At 34.3% G+C, this 20,562-nt stretch overlaps 1 protein-coding gene and 1 long non-coding RNA gene across 15 annotated transcripts; one reads left to right on the plus strand and one right to left on the minus strand.

The window, feature by feature from the left end:
- The first annotated feature begins 285 nt into the window (after window positions 1-285).
- On the plus strand, window positions 286-13,879 carry LOC18432555 (muscle M-line assembly protein). Of its 14 annotated transcripts, none has more exons than XM_088857089.1 (8): window positions 294-413; window positions 8,111-8,533; window positions 8,714-8,752; window positions 9,108-9,170; window positions 9,306-9,343; window positions 9,783-10,101; window positions 11,443-11,747; window positions 13,034-13,879. In XM_088857089.1, the coding sequence occupies exons 5-8, from the start codon at window positions 9,312-9,314 to the stop codon at window positions 13,602-13,604; spliced, it is 1,227 nt and encodes a 408-aa protein (XP_088713215.1). In that variant the 5' UTR covers window positions 294-413; window positions 8,111-8,533; window positions 8,714-8,752; window positions 9,108-9,170; window positions 9,306-9,311; the 3' UTR covers window positions 13,605-13,879. The 14 variants fall into 14 exon arrangements, 11 of the variants coding, with proteins under 11 accessions (XP_088713212.1, XP_088713209.1, XP_088713215.1 ...); XM_088857087.1 differs by having other exon boundaries at window positions 295-413; window positions 8,714-8,777; XM_088857081.1 differs by having other exon boundaries at window positions 301-413; window positions 9,108-9,160.
- LOC148778995 (uncharacterized) lies at window positions 4,338-14,681 on the minus strand. The gene is made up of 2 exons (XR_016048654.1): window positions 14,057-14,681; window positions 4,338-4,938 (listed from the first exon to the last, which is right to left on the minus strand). It is a non-coding gene; the product is annotated as an uncharacterized LOC148778995 (long non-coding RNA).
- Window positions 14,682-20,562: the final 5,881 nt, after the last annotated feature.

The raw sequence follows: 20,562 nt of genomic DNA on the forward strand, positions 1-20,562 counted from the left end.
AACTCTGACCTAGAGCCAACACGGTCACTAGCAATTCTTGATCTGAATTGGTGATCCTTGATCCAAATTAATAACTTTTCAAAATTGTAATCCCAATGACCTGTTGTAGGTTGATTTCGGGATTTAGAGAACCCTAGTGAAAAACGTTTGCATGTATGCCACTTGTATGACTTGTAAGCCACTTGGATAGCACTGTATGCCACTTGGAACCCTTGGGATACCACCTGCCTGTCGTCTCCCCCCCCCCTTTCCTTGCTTATAATAAAACCCCATCACACACCTCCAAGAACTTTTGCCTTCTCTCTCTCACGTCCTCCCTTTTCGAATACTTAGAACCTCAGCCTCTTGGAACCATTCTTGGAAGCTTGGAGGCTTGACCTGTGTAAAGAAACTTGCAGTACTTTTGGGTACATGTAAGTAGATCTAGCATTTATGTCTCTATATTTTTATTGAATCATGAAATTTAAACAAGGCTAAAAATGGATGCAGCTGCGTGCTATGGAATTTATGGTAGAATGTGTACTGTTTTTTCAGAACTGTGACTCTTATTTGCATGATAGATTTGAGTATTGAAGATATTTCTGTTGGTTATGAAAATTCATGAAAAAACACCCATGTGAATCTATTTTAAGATGAAAAATACCTTGTATTAATGCCTATTTCGGTTTGGAAGTTATTAGTCATTCTTTGAAGTATGTCAAAACTTTGAAATGGGTTACCAAGAACTTTGCTTGTTTTTAATTGGAACTGTTCACTAATCAATATGCCTCTTAATAAGCTCAAATCACTCTTAAATGAAAGATAAGTGAGTCTACTTCAAAAGCAGTTTTAGAATCAAAGCGAAATTCTCCAAGGTTTTGAAATTATTTCCCTTTTCCTATAAGGATGTCACTGTTGTGAATCCCGAGACTTTTCGACAACTATTACAAGCATTGTGTAAGATTGTTTATTAACTAAATTGTATCAGAATGAGGGCAAACCATTTTTAAACGAAAATGAATGAGTCTAGTTTTAAATTGGTTCTGGAACCATGACCAAATTCTTTGCGGAGTGAAATTTAAGCCCAATTTTCCAAGAGACTGTCACATTGAAATTCCTGCTATTTCCCAGAATTGTTACATGTTTTTATATAAGATTGTTTAATAACCAAATGGTATCAGTATGAGCTCAAACCACTTTTAAATAAAACATGAATGAATATAGTTTCACATTGGTTTTGAAACAATGACATTTTCAAAATCTACATTTTGAAAACAACTTACTTTTCTTAAAAGATAAAATGTACCTATCTTAGGGTTCTAAAAAGGAGGGGGGAAACGTGTCAAATATATACCCTGAAATGGAGGAATCTCAGGTTATAACAGGATGTAGTTTCAATAACGTCGGGGCTTTATGAAAATAAAGTAATGCCTCACCTCGAGTCCGTGCTTGAAAAGCACTTTGGTCATCAATACATTTCTATGCGGCCTCTAAAATCAATTTCCACCGCCGACGGTAAAATTTGAAGCACAAAAAAAGTATAAGTCTGGTAGATCCGTGAACACTTATTTTTTTAAAAAAATAGATGATCTATATAATATGTTAAATTATACATTACTTTTAAGACTTGAAAGTCTACATTTTTTTTATTTTTTAGTTTCTACGACTACAATCGTCAAGGCCAAAATCAATTTGAAGATTTTTCAAGTCAGTGAACTTTGAGATGAAGTTTTACTTATTTTGATAGGGCTTCAACCTATCAAAACATGCTCCTTTATAAAACACATAACCCAAATCGAGGGTATCCCGATAATTTTTGAAGTTGGGAGAATCACAATAGGCCAATAGGGTATACCTGTATATGAGGGCTAGTTCAATGAATTTGAAAGCCAATTCAGGGGTATTTAAGGTATCAATCCCATATCTTATTCTAAGGGCTCTTTCAAAGCACGTATGCGCCATATCATCTCGCTTCTCTGCTCTCTCTCTATATGCTCTGTGGCGCTCACACTTTCTCTCTCTTGCTCTCTGTTGTTCCAGTCTGGCCTGAATGAGTTCACATGCCTTCTTTAGGTAATGGTTTCTTTCTTTTTATTTTTTATTTTCATTTTCTATGGTGGTTATTTTGTCCCTGAATTTCTCTATGTTAATTAGTTCATGATTTTATTCTTGTTTCCTGCAATTCAGTTGCATTGTGACATTTTGTTCTCCTTTTCTTTTTCAATTGTGAAAGTTTCTAGTAGCATCGAAATCCATGTGGATTATTATTCTAAGAAAAAGACCCAAGAATTTTTATGCCTTTTAGTTTTGATTTTAGGCGAAAAAAAGGCAATTTCAGCTCATTTTCATAGCAGAATGTGCTAAGAACATGAGCTAGTTGGGATTTTCGTCTCTTTGTTCCTTTTCTCCACTTGAACTTTCTGGTGTCTGTCACATTGTTATAGAGCTTTATCTCTCGGTTATCACTTTGTTATGGAGCTTTCTCTCTCAGTTATCGCTGCATTATTTTGTCCATCTATGGGTTTTGTAAAAGTGGAGACCTAACCTCTCTCTCTATACTTAGTTCTCTCCCTTTTTTTTTTTTTGTTCCTTTGATTGATATATTTTTAAACTTTGGTAGCCTTGAGGATCAATTGGAAACTAATTCATTGTTTTTAGGCCTAGTTTTTACACTTTATTCACCTAATTCTTTCTTTGCCTTTATTCTTCTTCTTCTTCTTTGTTTGTTTTTTAATTTTTATTTTTAATTTTTGTTTTGACCTTTTTTCGAGACAAGGTTGATGATATTTCGTTACTTTCTTTATTTTTTCTTATTTCCAATATTTTTGTACCATTAATACATTTATGGTTAATTTCACAAGCTGACATATGGGGTTGGGGGTTGAGTGAATAATACTTGGTTTTACAATCTGTCATGAGTCTCTTGTATAAAGCTATAGTAAAGTTGTAATGAATTCAGACATGTGCTATGATGCTATTACTTTGTGCTAACAAGTCACTCATTGATGGTAATGTGGAACCACTAGACTGTAACAAGAAGAATCTTCCTTATTGATACGCTATTGGAATCAGTCAACTTGTCATGATCCTTCACTACTCATCCATCAGAAGAAACGTTGATTAAGTGATGAGAGAACATCAAAACCATTTGATAGACAAATTTTCTTCCAGGTTCAAGAGTTCTTGCTTTTTTGGAATTCTAGTCTAGAGGAATTGGTCATCTCCAAAAGTTAGGAGTTCGGACAGAGATGAAATTGTATGAGAGAATATTGAAGAAGATGTTGCTCACATGGTTTGATGCATCGATCAATTGAGCAATTAGCAGAGGAGTGTTAACTAGAAGTGGCTTCGAAGTTGCCAAGCATATATTTAATTTAAAGTACAATGCATCTTGTAACCGTGGGGCACTTAACTCAGAAAAATAGAGAAAAGAAAAAGAAAACGAAAGGTGAGACATGTAAACTTTATATGCCCAAAAACGTTATTGCAACTCAGGGTTTAAAAATCAGTTGGTTGAGCTAGAATCGCCTGGTTTGACCTAGAACCAGGGGTGGAGTTATCTCGCTCTAGGAAAGCTGAGAACCACCTGATCCCCACCAGTTATCAATTTTCTTTTTCTATTAGTTGTATGCATACACCAACCCGGATCGGTGAATCACGAGCTAGATCAGTCAATCGGGAATCGGTGTCCTATATCGTCAGGGCATGATCCGATTTTTAAAACTTGTATATGAACTTGTGTTGTATTCATGTTGGAATGTTCATGTTTCATATTAGAAGCTCCATTTGCAGTATGATGAAATGTCTTAGAAGCTCCATGTGCAGTATGATGAAATGTCGCTGGCTCAATGGAAGGTCCTTCTAGGTAAAATGGAATGCATGTCTCTTGATTGGAGTCCAAATGTAAGCCCAGGTGCCATGAAATTTTGGCTGAGGAAAACTTGGATTAAAGATGACTATATAAATAAGAGCAAAGGTTTTTTTTGATAAAGTTAACCTTGAATAAGAACAAAGGTTGAACTAGACAATATGTAAATTCAACATTGGTTCAAAAAGCCCATGCCCCTCATACTGTTAATCGTATTGACTTCAAAGTTTGCACAAAGCTTGGGTAGGCTTAGGCTCAATTGAGAATGTTAGCTTCTCTATATGTGGGCTCTCAGTCTCTCACATGTGAAGCAAGATGAATAGGCAATGTAGTTTTCATATTCTAAAAGAAAAGAAATGCTAGTTACTCTGTCATGCAAGCACCATTTCTTCTGAAACTTGGGGCCTTATGACACTCCCATGCGGCGAAACAAATGAGGCCAATATCAGTCATGCATGGCTCCTCATTCTTTTGAGAGAAGAGTCAACACTTTCATATGAATATAGATTTTAATAAATTAGTTATGTCCAAGAGTGATTGGACAAGCTTTTGGAGGGACCACAACAAGTAAACAATTACAAGCTCTTAGGCTACTAGTTATTGGTTGATTCTGATGCCACAGATATTACCAATCTGGCTATATCCATCCATACAAGTTAGGTTCTTGTGGCTGAAAATTTCAATGAGAGCTCGTGTAGTAGATTTGGTATATTAGGGTTTCAAAAGTCTATTAACTCCCTGACATGATGGGGCTTGCATTTTATGAACCGCTTCGGTTCACAGGATGACTGATTCCAATCTACTACATATTGGAGCCATTTGGCATCATTTACATGTGTCTTTGGGCTAAATGACATATGTTCTATTGTATACAATGGACAGCAAGGGAAGTATAAAGATTATAAATCTATAACAGATACTTTGTAAGAAATTTGTACTTGCGTGGCAGTCCCACTACTGGGATCAACATTCCCATCATGATATGTAGAAACTCCATAATTTTGCCCATTGTTGCTCACTTTAAGAGCTATTCTCCAGATACTTTGGGCAACTAAGAGAGATACTATTGTAGCATTTTCCCTGCAATTATACTAATGTAGAACAATATGCATAATTTACAATGAGAACTTTGAACTTGGAACCATTAGTGGAAATCGGAAAGATGTGAAAAATTTACTCTAACTGCACAGTATAAAAAGGGAATAATATAATACATCTGCTTTACAATGAGAACTTTGAACTTGCAACCTTAGTGGAAATCGGAAAGATGTGAAAAATTTACTCTAACTGCACAGTATAAAAAGGGAATTATATAATACATCTGCATAGGCTTCGAAGAATCTATCCATCCAACACAAGTCTATAGACTGAAGAAAGCTATATATGTGCAGAAACAAGCACAAGGGCATGCTTGAAATTTTCGGCAAATAAGAGAGATACTATAGTAGCAATTGCCCTGCAATTATTCTAATGTGGAATAATATGCATAATTTGCAATGAGAACTTTGAACTTGCAATCATTAGTGGAAATCGGAAAGATGCGAAAAAGTTGCTCTAAGTGCACAGTATAAAAAGGAACTTATATATTACATCTGCATGGGCTTCGAAGAATCTATCCATCTGACACAAGTCTATAGACTGAAGAAAGCTATATATGTGCAGAAATGAGCACAAGAGCATGCTTGAAATTTTCGGCGACTCCCTTCAAGATGATAGGGTTAAGACAAACTTCTCAAATCACTTGTTTTCAAGTGCTCTGTTTCATTTATTGTCTGGGTACAGCTTTCTGTGGACAGAATCATGAGGTGATCTTGTACGTTGATATGTAGGATCTTGGTAAAGTGGCCTATTCGGTTTGAATTTAAATGGACAGAAGTGTCGAAGGGATACGCTTCAATCAGTAAAGTTACAATTTTGACTTAATAAATTCAAGATGACCGACAATAAGCAATTTCTTTTACTTCTCAACAGAGTGAGAAATTTGGATTCTGGGACAAGTTTTAGCAATCCTACATGTCTCAGAAGTATAGTAAATGGATATGTTGCACTTGCCCAAATGGTCTTTGTTAACTCTAGTCCAATATGTACATAAGCTTATAACAAGTGCATCATTAAGCCGTGAAAGAATTCTAGGTTGTAGATAATGATATTTTTAGCTAACCCAAATAGTTGGCATAAGGCTCGGATGATGATGATGAGATGATGATATTTTTAGATAAGTGACCATTATGAATGGACTACACCAAAAACCATAGCCCCTTGCGTCATCACCATTCGTTGAGATGATGGAAGGTCACAGACCACCATTCTGGTTGCATTGTGTTCTGTTGGCCATCTCTCCATCTCCACATCCCCATCCCCATCCCCATCCATCATTAAAATGGATGACAATGACCCATTGGATTCTGGTTTCTCCATAATGTATTGAACATTAATGTACTTATTAATGTAGTCTGGTTTATTAAACAGAAATGTACTGCCTTGATGGTAGAAGGTTCACCCCATAGTTACCGGGATCCACCTAACAAGGGTTTGATTCTGCTCCGGAATCGTGATATGGAGTTCCAGTGAAGGGGATCTCTCTCCTACGCGATTCTTGAATTTTGGAATCTCGATCCTTAATATTTGGGATCGAGTTCCTGAGTTACATGGGATCTAGATTCCCTAACATTATAGTATAGTATAGAAGTATATTATAATATAGCAACGTGGTACCATATTAGAAGTAAATACACAATATACTAGTAAGTGCTATGTAGTTTGGTATAGATGACTTAGTTTTACATAGTAAATTTAAATATAGCAGCAAATGTTATTGTACTATAGAACATAGTTTATAGCATAGTATTGTAGTATAGTGTATAGCTGTATAGCATTGTATAATAGTGTGGTATATTCTAGTAGTATATATTGTACTCGTTAAGTGCTTGCAAGGGCCTCGATTTTAACTAGAAGTAGCATGGTCTTGTATAATTTATCATTGGATCCCAATTAAGTTTGGCCTCTTGAGTATGAGTGAATGTTCTCTTCGACGAAATTACAATATTGTTATAGGCCAAGCCCATAAGGCAGCAAGCTTTTTGTTTGGCATTGGCAACTAGCGCGGAGGCATGGCATGTTGCTTGGTTGTATCCTCTGAGAAAGTGCTTGTCCTTGAGGTTTGTCTTGTGTTCTTGCATTTGAGTGTCGTAGCCCTTCTCCTCTTCCTGGCTACGATGACAAGGAAATGGACAGGCATTGGATGTCAATCACTTACGCATCATCATTATGTGCCTGTTGGAATCCAACCTAGAGTGGACCTAAAGTCTGATGACTTGATAATCGAGATATAGTACACCAAGGATCACTAGCACAAAGGAACTCTCTTCTCCGACCCAACCACCAAGCCCTCTCGAATCAGTTCTACGATAGAAGCTTTCAACGTAGACCCGGGGACTCTCTTTGCCACGTATTGGGATTGAGATCCCTAGATTTCAGGGTGTGCGGACTGTGACCCCTACCGTAGGGAGCTTTCTGTTTGTCACGATCACGTGGTCCTGATCCTGACCTAGTAACTATTGTTCACCCATGTTTACTTATGTGGGCAAATTTCTTGTTTCTTGGTGGAGCAATTAAAGTTTTTTATCTAAGTTGAATAGTGAAATTGAGTATGGAAATATGCTAGAGAGAGAAACTGAAAGCATATTGATCAACGCTCTTTTATGTGAGATTATCCTGGTATTCATTTCTCTCCCTCTCTCTCTCTCTTTCTCATATACTCATGTATTAACAATTTATCTTGTGATCAACCCATCATCCCATGATGGTACCAAACACATTGAGATAGACTAATGTGTTGCGAGCAGGCGGGCATTAGATTATTGCAATATAGAATTTTAATTCATTTATAGTTTTCATTTTTTATTTTGGAATTTATGAAATGAAAAAAGTACCCAATAAGATCATTTACCTTTATTACAAGAAAGTCACAATTCCTGCCATTGGATTTGAAATCCGGAGGCTGGGCTTGTGCCATTGACGAGGCTCAATGGTCAAATGAAGATTTCTTTAACTATGTGACACACCCAAACCTGTTAGATTTGGCATCTAATGGCTGGGGTGTTTTGACCTCCTTATACCAAAGGTAAATGTTCTCATAGTTTGCAAGCCCTTATGAAATTGTTTATGAAATTGTTTCATGGGATTTCATATCTACTGTCTTATTTTTTATGAAACTTATACCTTGTTCATTGAGTTTTACTTACGTTTTAATGTTTCTGGCAGATATTACTAATTTCAAGTCTCCTTTCCAAACTTACCTTGGACCACCGTGCACTCGTTTGCATTTTAATGAATCTACTTCATTACGATGTGCTTTTAAAGAAGGGCAGAGAGTTGGTCCTACATGGAAAGTGTGCTTCCGTATCCAACATAAAACGAAGTTTGAAAGGAGCCATATTTCTATGCAAAATGGGGTTTCCATTAAGGCTGTGGCCACAATGGATTTAGACTATTTGGTTCAGAGTCAGAGTGAAGGTGGAGAGAAAAATCATTTATCATTGATTTCTGATGGAAATTGTGAACCGAATCAGTTGTCAACTGATGATTCTGCTGAACTGGATGAAAACGAGAGGCTGAGACGAATGAAAATATCAAAAGCAAATAAAGGAAATGTACCCTGGAACAAAGGCCGGAAACACAGCCCAGGTAGGAGTCAGCAATATTTGATTCAGTTGAGTTGCAATCTTCCTTGTTTCTTTCCTTCTCTCTCAGAAAGTCGTTGCTCCTTTATTTTTGGTTATTGGTTAGTTTTAGGGGCACTTATGCATTCAAAAGATTCTTTCTTTCCAACTTGAGATTTGATTGTTCATTTGAATCCAATATAAGGAAATGTACCCTGGAACAAAGGCCGGAAACACATCCCAGGTAGGAGTCAGCTACATTTGATTCAGTTGAGTTGCAATCTTCCTTCTCTCTCAGAAAGTTGCTGCTCCTTTATTTTTGGTTATTGGTTATTGGTTAGTGTTAGGGGAACATATGCATTCAAAAGATTCTTTCTTTCCAACTGTTGAGATTTGATTGTTCATTTGAATCCAATAATATATGTCATAGTTACTTACCCAGCATAAGATGAGGTTTTCTTCCCTTGTTGAACGTGGGAAAAATAGATGGAAATCATTTTCTTTTTTAGGGGTGAGAGGGATTATATACATTTACGTTGCAACCCTGTTAGTCCATTGGACACTCATTTGGTGCATGCATTTGTGAAAAATGTATACAGAAACGCTTCGAAAGATTCGTGAAAGAACTAAACTGGCTATGCAGGATCCAAAGGTGATGTCATGTAAGAATAATTTTACTTGTTACGAACTAAAAACTGTCATATGAAAACAAGTTGCTTTTATTTCAACTTGAACAGTTGTAGTCCTTATGCATTAATTTGACCCTGGTATTCACCTTACATGAGTTGAATGTGTAGGTCAAGATGAAGTTAGTGAACTTGGGGCACGCCCAGAGGTGAGAATTACTTTATTTATCCAATCCCAGTCTTATAAAATGCTTAAATGCAAATGTTGCTACTTATTACTATTATGGTGTGGATTTAACTTCTTTCCTTTTTTGTATTGCTTAGTTTTAAACATTTACTTCTTTTCTTTTTTTTAATATTGCACTTCCCCTCATTGTTGGTCTTGTGGTAGTACTTTGATTTTTGTGTGTATGTGCATGTGCACATGTGTGTGTGTGTGCACGCGCGTCAGAGAGAGAGAGGGAGAGATGGGCCTAAAATTCATTGGTATCCAAATAAATCTGTCTGATTTGCTTTTTAATACTAATGGTACAGCAAAGACACGGGTGGAAACTGGGCAACAAGAGAGAGAGAGACATGGGCCTAAAATTCATTGGTTCATCCAACAGCATCTTTATCTGATTTGCTTTTTTAATACTAATGGTACAGCAAAGAGACAAGGGTGAAAATTGGACAAGGAGTGAGAATCGGTTGGGAAAGGCGTAGAGAGAGGTTAGCATTACAAGAGACTTGCTGTCTTCAATGGCAGAACTTGATCACCGAAGCTTCTAGAAAAGGAATACATGGTGAAGATGAGTTACAGTGGGATTCCTACGAGACACTGGATAGGGAGCTGGAGAAAGAGTGGCAAGAGAGCATCGAAAGAAGGAGATCAATGCCTAGGCCCAAAGGTGGTAGAAGAGCCCCAAAATCACCCGAGCAAAGGAGGAAGATATCCGAGGCCATTTCGGCCAAATGGGCAGATCCTGTAAGGGCACTCTGTATCTTAAAGAGGCATGTTTCAAATCTCTAATTTACAATGATTATCACCTATCCAAGAGATAGGGGCATGAGTATTTGCACTAGACTTATTAGAATCAAACCTGCCTACAAACCAGTGAAGCATGTGGTGCAATCAAGGCCAGTCTGACTGGTTGGACCAGGTTTTTAAAAAATGAAGAAATAATGTGAAATATATTCAAAGAATTGACCAACTTTGTTTAGCTAGTTTAACAGGTCAAACTCGTCGGCCCAACTGGCCAAAGCATGTCAAACTTTGGTTTGGTTTTCAACCAAACCTAGTTCTTGCTTTGGCTGGAATGACCAAGGAATCAGTCAGTGGTCCTACTGACTAGTCCAGTCTTAATTACTATGGTTTGCTCACATGTTTTGTTTTCTACAACCGTGTTTCTTTTGTTACTTGCCCCGTAAAATGACTTGGATCGATGGCTTATGTTGCATGTGTCGACACACCATTGACACAAGATGCATGTCTTAACACTTTAAAATCTTAGATTACAAATTCACTAGAAAACACTTAATTTTTACTTAAAATTTGACTTCCCCCTCTCCTTTAATTAATGTATGGACAAATCATTCTAAAAGGCCAATTTTGGGTTGGCTTTTTGACACTTGTATTTGTCATATGGTGACATGCATGTCCATGTCTTTGTAACATAACCCCAACACTTTTTTGAGTATATTCTAGAATTGCTGGCCAGAATTCCTCCTGTCTAGCTGGGTTCTTATCACTAAACCTTGGTACAAATAACAATCCCAGAAAATATGTCAGAAACCTATTTCTTAACTTTGGATCTTAAACTGTCCTTTTCCTTGGTAAGTTGCTTCTCGTGATCTTGAGATAGAGTCTAATAATTAACCATAAATTTATGAAGAAGAAGTGATGATTGGAATGCTTACTACAAGTAAAAACAAAAAACTTAGTAAGGCTTTTGTGCTAAGTGATTTCAAAGATACTTAGGATTGCTTGATCTTTTCTTACCAATAAAAATACTTGGTCTTTTTTCTTATTCGATAAACGTAGTTTTAATTGATAACATTGATACATTTTAGTGATGTTTGGTAATGCTTACTAGTTACTATCAAGAAAAAAGAAAAAACTCAGAAATGCTCTACTGCTTAATAAATGGTTTCAAAGATTTTTAGTATTGCTTAGCCTTTGCCTAGTAAAAGGAAAACTTGTGCTCTTTCCTTAGAGATAAAGTAAATTTTAGTGATTTAATCATCTCATCGATAAAACTTAGTTGCACTTGGTCTTTTCCTATCACTAACAATGGTAAGAAAATGCTTGCGACTTTTGTTTCTGCAGGAATATAGAGATAGAGTTTTCTCTGGGCTTACTAAATACCATGGGACCCCAGTTGGAGCAGTCAGAAGATCACCAAGGAGAAGGCAAATGGAGGATGCCAATGCTATGAAAAGCAGCCCCATAAAGAAGCAAGAAATGCTTAATAGTGGTGGATCAACTGGGAAAGCTGGACCAAAGAGTAAAGAGATTTCTACTCCTTCATATACTGATCCATTAGCTAACTCCAAACTTGAAATGTTAAAGAAAATCAGAAAACAAAGGGCGGCCATGGAAACTAAGAAAAAAGAAGCCACAGAAAGAGCAAGGTAAGCACTTATTTCTTTAAGGGATAATATACTGTAGTCCAATGGACTATGATACACTCAGTCATTTGATGTCATCACCAAACCATGAAATGGAGAAAGTGTGGGACCTGCCAGAACTGGCCATGGCTCCAATGGTGCGGGTCTGTCACTCCCTCATTTTATTGGATAGCATTAAATCCAATGGACTAGTGTTTTATATAGTCCATTGGATTATTGTAAGTTTCCCTTTCTAATATTAGATGATTTCTCTTTCCGTGAGGTATAATATTCTTTTCTGATATAAGGCATAGGACCATATTTGCTACTTGTTAGGCTATCCCAACCTAGCGGTGACCCTACTGTGGAGTCTTGCTCCAACGTCTGAAAAAGGGTTCTTTAAGGGACTTGATTTTTGGATTTTGGGATCTCGATCCCCACTATTATGTGGATCTCTATCCCTTCCTTAAAGACCAAAATAGTGCCCAAACTGATGATGTTCATTATTTATAGCCACTACCAATGCAACCATACTTTTAATATAAATGCATTGTTTGTTGGCTATAAATAAAGAGATCCCTACTTTAAATAGTATCATATTCTTGTACTATATATTCTTTAAAATTGGGAGCAAGATCTGCCAAAAGGGCAGGATCGAGATCTCTAGCATTTGGGGATCTTGATCCCTAACTTATGTATTGTAAGGACAGCACTTCCAACCGGAGGGATCTTCTAGCCTTTCACGATCCCTGCTCCTGATCCCGACAATTATGAATAGGACTAAGCTAACCATCATAACGGTTTCATCAATCTTGGCCGGTCATTAAACCCCTTAAAGGTTTCAAGGATTGCTTTGTTCCTTATTTTTGTTGATCTAGTGGCAAATTTTGTCATCAAGAATTTCTTGGGGAAGGCATGTTTTAGAGAGATTTTTGAAATTGGTTCTTGGATATTCTCAGAAAATCTTGAAAAGGAAAGAAAATTTAAAAAATGACAGACTCGCTAAAAGTTTTGAAAAATGAAAGAGTTTAATTCGTCTATTCTATAATTCCTTTTCAGACTTCAAGTTTATCTTTATAAATACAGTGTGGAAAGAAAAAAAAAGAAAAAATATCAAGAAATTAATGACCACATAGTTTCCTGAAAATCTTGGAAATTTTCCCAAGATCTTTAGGAAAGGGCAGCATTTTGAAACCTGGGTGGAGCCAGTCCACTCTTCTAGCAATAAGCCGTAGAAGTTAAATCAGATGTTGTTTTACAATTGACTTGCTCTCCAGTAAGTCACTCAGTTGGGCAATCATATAAACCAGGTTGTTGATTGCTGAAGCCGAGAAAGCTGCGAAAGCCTTAGAAGTTGCTGCCATGTCCAACCCTCTGGCTAGAGCCACACTTGCTGAAACCAGGAAACTAATTGCAGAGGCTACTCGATCACTCGAAAGCATAGACAATGGGCAGATCAATTCACACGCTCAGGACCAACAGGTCCTGAATACTTCAACTCCCAATCCTGAGCTAATTAAGACATACATGAATGGCAAACACCATCTCACTCAAAGTGACAATAAATTTGAGAACTTTGGTTTCGATAAGCTGGCTCTGCAGAATGTAATGAATGGCACGGAGGATCCTGACACCATTAATAATGTGAGAGAAAGGTCCGAGAATGCAGGTCTTGGTTACTTATCATGTTCCTTACAGAGTGGTAATGCTACATTTGAGCATAATTGTCCTGCTACGCAAGAAAAGATTGTGGCTGAAGGAGTGAGGTTGGGAGCTGAAATGGGGATTTCTCAGTTTAGGAAAACTGAAAGTTCTGCCTCTGCAACTGCCACTAGGAAAAAATGGGTTTGTGGAAGGTTGGTTGAGGTGGAGGATGATTAGAAGATGCAATAGTTGTAACTTGTAAGTATGATTATATTTGGCATTAGTTTTGGGTGGCTGTAATCTTGTAGAAGAGTCATTTAGTTTAGTGGGGCACATCTCCCTCTCTCCCTCTCTCTCTGTGTAGTGAGGTCCTCCAATTAGTTTAAATGAGATGTAATCTTATGAAAGAAAACATTTGTTTTGGTGCTCAGTTTTTACTCTCTCTTGAGCATCTGAATATGTATTGACATGTCATTTTACCATGAGCAATGCGTGGTTATTTCATATGCTAATTGAGCGCGTTTGGATGCTCTAGATAACCCTGATAAGTCATGTTTAGAATAATGTTATTCTTCTAAAACACCTATATGTTGTTTGGTAATGGTGCCTATGCATATATTTGCCGCGGGGATTTAAGTTTTCCAGTAGAAGTGCATACAATTGGGAGAACTGCATTATTATGGTCTTACCTGCCTCTTCAGCTCTCTCTGTTTCAAGTTGTGATCTCTCTCTCTGCAACTCGTCCAATCTCTTTAGCACCCACCTCTGAACAAGCTTCAATGGCTTCTTTTTGCCCCCAACAAGCGGTTTCCATCGAGCACTCCATGGCTGAAACCCTCAATGCTCAAATTTTCATCTCCCCATCACCTAGAAAACCTTCGTATCAAGTTAAATCCACTGTTGTGATGGCGAAGCAAGCCAAGGTCTTCTGTTGTAGAGCTTCCATGGCTGATTTGATAGAAAATGAGGAGAAAAAGCAAAACTAGACTTCATAAGAGATGCCCACATTCAAGATTTTAAGTTTGAGGCATGATGAACAAGATAGAAAACAGAGAGTTGATGAGGACTGAGAAAGGAAATCGTTTTAAATGGTCCCAGAGAACCAAATGGGGCTTGCTAGAAAGATTAGAGAGAACAGAAAAAAACATGACAAATTTATCGAATGAAATCAGGTTTGAAAGAGGCCCAGTTGTTCTTTTGAACCACGTTGCTGCCATGATTGACTACACAATGCAGATGCCATGGAAGAAAGGGCTCACTGTTCTCCGGTTCTCTTATTTTTCTGAGATAAAAGAGCAACAAAATGATGAGTTTGTGGTGGGGAGAGAGACTGGTCTTCAAATTCAGGGCTTGGATGATAATTAATGATATCTAAAATCGAATAATTTGTTCAAAACTTATACACTATCTGTTAGCTGTTTGGTATGTAGCTAGAATTATATATAATATTATTTAATTAGTTTACTTTTCAACAAGTTTAAGCCATTTTCAGCAAAAAAATATGTGATTTTTAACACACTGAAGAAGAAAAAGTAAAAAATGCTTTTAAAAAAGACAAACATGTAAAACCGCCTCTTGAATAACTTTATGATGGACGTTCCCAAATCGAAAAAGTTTATATAGAGCTGAGGCTCTAAACAATCAAATTGGAGCGTATCTCGAAAATTTTATTAGAAGAGGTTGTTTTGATGCCCAAATATCCTCAAATTGATCATCTCGACATCAAGAAGAATGTACATGAGAAAAAAATGGATTTCAAGTTTTAAAAATAAGGCATCTTGTATCGTGTTTTTGGACTATCAATTTTTAAGATTTTCAAGTATTCATAGATTTGATTAATCTATACTATTTTTGAAGCTTTAAATTTTATAATTAAAGATAAAAATATATTTTAAGGCTATCACAAAGATTTCTAATATTGAAACCACTTTTATTTGACAGTAATTTGAACATGGTTCCAATTTAATTGTTTAGAGTCTTGGCTCTATACAAACCGAACCCTTATCAAATAATATATAATTTTTTTAATAGTAATTTTATTGAAATAGTGAATTATCAATAATTACAAGAATATCCAACCAGGCTCTTACTAGAGAGAGATAGAGAGAGGTGATGGAGGGAAAAAAATCGTTGTTTCAAAAAAAAACAAAAAAAAGGTAAGAAGAGGAAAACAAAAGGGAAAAAGATGATCACAATGGGAAATAGTAGATAATGTAACGATCAAATATTATCTATTATATATTAAACCAGAAGAATACCCCCTCTATTTTTATACGGTGTTCTAAATAAATCTCTCCATACCTATATGATTTCATTTTATCTCTCTATTTTTCTCCCTCTATTTTTGTACCACATATTTCATTTTTTCTCGTCTTTAATAAATCTCTCCCCCCACCCACCCACCCACACGATTTTCTCTCTTCACTCTCTTCCTATCACAACTTTCTTTAAAGGGTGGAGTTGGCATACAGATGCATCCATTGGTGTAGAGGTAATGTGCACTTCAACTTTTATCATGGTATATAATTTTGATGTAAAATATTTTTAGGATTATCTCAAAATCTATTTTTATATCTAATTATAAAATTTTAAATTTAAAAAATGGTTAAAATCAAATAAATCTATAAACATATGAAAATCTTGAAAATAGACGGTGTAGATAATATGTTGTAAAATGCATTATTTCTGAGACTTAAACTCTTTTTCTTTTTCATGATCATACATCTTGATGTCGAGATGATCAATCAAAAGGTTTTTCAATATTAAAACTATGTTTTCTTATGAATTTTTGAAGGACATCCATAATTCTACATTATAATTCTACATTATAACGTTACATACCCCCCTGCCCCCACAACCCCCCCCCCCCCCCCCCCCCCCCCCCCCCCCACCCACCCCACCACCATCTTTACTCCTTAATAATAAATTACCTATTATGTTGCATGTGCCCCACCCCTCACGATTTTCGCTTCGTCTCTTCCTCTTACGCCTTCTCCTTACCTATAAAATTTCATCTTCTCTTCCTTTTATTTTTGTTATCTTCCTCATGCCACTTGTCCGTCTTTACTCCTTTATAATAAATTACCCCACCCCCCCTCACCCGCAACCGCAACCGCACCCGCACCCGGCCCCGCCCCTTAGGTTTTTTTTTTCTCTCTTTTTACACATTTCCTTACAAAATCTCTTCCATCTTTCTAAATTCTCTCTTATATCTCTCTTATTTATAATTACCCTATCTACCATTTCTATCTTTCTCTCTCTTTTCTAAAATCTCTATCCCACTTATTTTCCTATAATATTTCATCTCTCCTTTATTTATATCATTTATGGTTTCATTTCTACCATTTTATCTCTATCTCTTTCTTTGATAAAATCTCTCTTCCCATTAATTTCTTAAAATCTCTCCTCTCAAAGGTCTCTCTTCCATTATTTCTCTCTCCCTACCATGTTAGCTCAGTTTTTACGTGTTACTATTTTTATTTTCTCTAACTCGCACTACTTGTCATTAATGGCAATTAGTGCCTCTATGGAATAACTTCCATCTTAAATCTCTCCTAAAGTAATATCTTTTTTTCACTCATCTATTTCTTGTTTAAATCTCTCTCTCAATCTCTCCCTTCCAAAATATCTTTAGTTTTTAGGAAAAAAACCTCTTCCATCCTCTGTTACCATAAACCCTCATGCCCCACCCCAAAAGCCTATCACACCCCACCGTATCTTTCTCTCAAATTCCTTTCTTTACTTATCTCTTATAAAGAGTTTTTAGTTCGAAAATATTTTCTTAAGAGAAAAGTAGAAGGTGTGATGTCTTTTTCTATCTCTATATAATATATTTTGCAAATTGTAATATGAATTTTATACCTATAGAAAATAAGTGCTTTGTTCTCTTTCTCCTAGGCCATGAAACTCAATTAAAATAAAAAAAACTAAGGATTTAGATTCTTGAATAGTTTTAGTTTTTTATTATAAATGTGAACATAGTAATAAAATAATAGTATATTTTTCAAATTGTAATATGACTTTTTACATATAAAAAATAAGTGGTTTGATCTCTCTCACACAGGTCGTGAACTCAATTAGATTGAAAAAAAAAGGGATTTAGATTCTTGAATAGTTCAAATTTTTTTATTATAAATTTGAACATAGTAATAAAACAATACTTATTATTACTTATTAATTATATTGTTATTTTATTTTTATTATTTTTTTATTTTGATTGCCTATAAGTTATTTATTTATGTTATTGTCATTTCTAGTTTTCTCTTGCTATTTTCCAGTTGTATTAATCTACTATTATGAAATAATATTTTTATTTTTATTTTATAAGTTATTTTTATCGTATAAGGTAAAGCTCATAGATCTGAGATACTAATGAAAAACATGATTTTTTTTTTCTTGTTGATTCCTATGTTAGATTATATCAAATTTGTTTCTATCACAATTTAACCTTTAATGATTTTAACTGTATTTTGTTATAATTTATTGTTTTATGAATATTTTAACATTACATAGTTTTTTTTATGACACTAATAAATAATTTTTTTTATGACACTAAGAGCTTTTTCTTACTATTTTCTAGGTGTATTATTGTCTCTTTTCAACTCTTTATTATGAAACTAAATTAAAGAGCAAAATTGAGATAGAAACAAAGTCGATTTATCACTTGACATAAGTATCAAAAAGAAAAATAATCATTTTCCTTTAGTATTCAATATCAATATTACCTTATAAGATGAAAATATAATAATAATAATAATAATAATAATAATAATAATAATAATAATAATAATAATAATAATAATAATAATAATAATATAGTCTTATTATTGTTATTTTATTTTAATAAAAATAAAATAATAATAATAATTTTTTAATTTTATTTTTATAATAATAATAATATTATTATTATTAATAATAGAAAAAAATAATAATAATTTTGATTCTATCTCAATTTTGGCCTTTGCGTATTTTAACTATAATTTTATATTTTAAAAGCTTTTGACTATTTTAACATTACATTACTTTTTTAATGACAATATTATATATTTTTTAAGGTGATTAAGCATATATGAAATTTAACTCTTTGTTTTTTGATATACTTGAATATATTTTTTTTTTTATTATAAATTTTGAATTATTAGAAATGATTCAAAATTGATATATTGTGTTCCCATCTCCTCTAACTTTTTCTTACTATTTTTCATTGGCACTATGTCCCTCTCGATTCTTATATTTAAAGTAATATTGAAAATCTTTTGGTCATATTTAGTCTTTTTTTTTTCAAATATTATTCTGAATTATTTCTTATGTTCATGCTTTTTCTATAAATTTTATACTTCTCATGTTAATGCGATAAAAAAAACACAACTTACTCAAAATGACCATTCCTCATTAATACGCATGCATTTTTTATTAAGCATAATTTATCTCTTTTACATTCAAGTCATTATTTCCCTTGTGCAACAAAAAGCCCCAACCCAATAAAAAACATACATATTATTATTTATGATAATTTATCTCTTTCACTCAAGTTAGTATTTTCCAGGTCTATTTTTAATGAGAAACATGTGGGTTATAAAAAGAAATACGTGGTAATATCACGTTTCACTCCTAAATCTCTCACTCACTGTTTCTTTACTTATCTTTCACAATCTCTTTTTTCTTAAATCTCTTTCCCTTCTTTTATTTTGATCAATATATATAAATTCTTATTACTCTTTTATTTATAATAAGGTTAATTCTTATTACTCTTTTGTTTATAATAAGGTTAATACTTCTTGAGTATGCAACTAATACATTAGATATAGATATTAATAGGATCTAATATCGTAAACTACTATATTGGATATTAGCATTAGTAAGACCATGGATAAATTTATTTATTATTTTTATTTATTTAATTTAAATTATTTATTTAAGTCATCTTCTTCATTATTTTAATTGTATGTTAAATGGATGGGTGTTAATTAATAATATATTAAAAATATTTTTTATTGTCACATTTATTATTAATTAATAAAATATTCAATTGTAAAGATACGTGCATTAAATTCTCTCTCTACTATACCATGTTTTATTAAAAAAAAATCAATAATAAATATATTTTAGTGATTATTATTAAATATCACATGCAACACATATAAATATGTATCAGTATCTTTAGTAAATGGCTGTCATAGCAAAAATAACGGATCTTATTTCCATTGCTTTAAGTGATAAACTGGTAACTAAGTTTTACATTTTTTAAATTTATTTGATTGATTCAAATTGAAACCCCATTGCTCTAAGTGATAAACTGGTAACTAAGTTCTAAATTTTTTAAATTTATTTTATTGATTCAAAATGAAGCCCGTTATAAATGTCGTTAGGTCCTTATGTAACATACTATTTCTCAATGTCCCCTTAGTCCCTTTATATTGTGGTGGAGGGTAGTTATAGCCACTATTGTATAGTTTTTTAAGAACTCATGGCTTGTGAAACTAAGAATCCCAAACATTGGATCCCACTCAAGATCGTGTACATAGTTGGCTAAATGCAAAATACATGAATATGATTATTACTCAAGTATAAAAAATAAAGCAAAAACATAATCGCACCACAATGACACGAGATTTACGTGGTTTATCCCGTAGGGCTATGTCTACGGCCTCACTAAATAGAAAATCTACTATCTCAATGAATATTATAATTTTAGGTTGTAAGAGATATATATCTCTTTAGATATTGGCAAGCACCTTAATGATATTCCCTTCTAAACCCACTCTCCGGCCCTAGCAATGCTGTCCATCAGCCTCATCTTTCCTACAACTACACTGCTACTAGAAAGAATACTTTGAAAGCAACCAAAACACTTTTCTCTCTCTAAAAGTGGAAGTCTAATCAACCTAAAATCCCATAGGAATACCTCCTTGCACTAGGAGATCATATCTCTATTTATCTTACAAACTCATCTCTTTCTTAGAGATCTCTTTTCATAAATCCCAATGAGGTGACCCTTAAAAGGATGAATATTATGTCTTGATACTTTTTTTTTATATAACTAAGCTTTTTTGTTGCTTTGCAAGAATGTCCATTTTTTTCACTATAATACCTCAATCTTTTGTAGAAAATATGGGTGTGGTATTTTGATTATCAGCAAAACTAACAATGTCGACCTTGATAACAAAATCACTACAATTAACTTGTTGACCTTCAT

Source organism: Amborella trichopoda, chromosome 13 (assembly GCF_054954075.1).
Source record: "Amborella trichopoda isolate Santa Cruz 75 chromosome 13, AtrichopodaSantaCruz75HAP2 v2.0, whole genome shotgun sequence".
Lineage (NCBI taxonomy): Eukaryota > Viridiplantae > Streptophyta > Magnoliopsida > Amborellales > Amborellaceae > Amborella > Amborella trichopoda.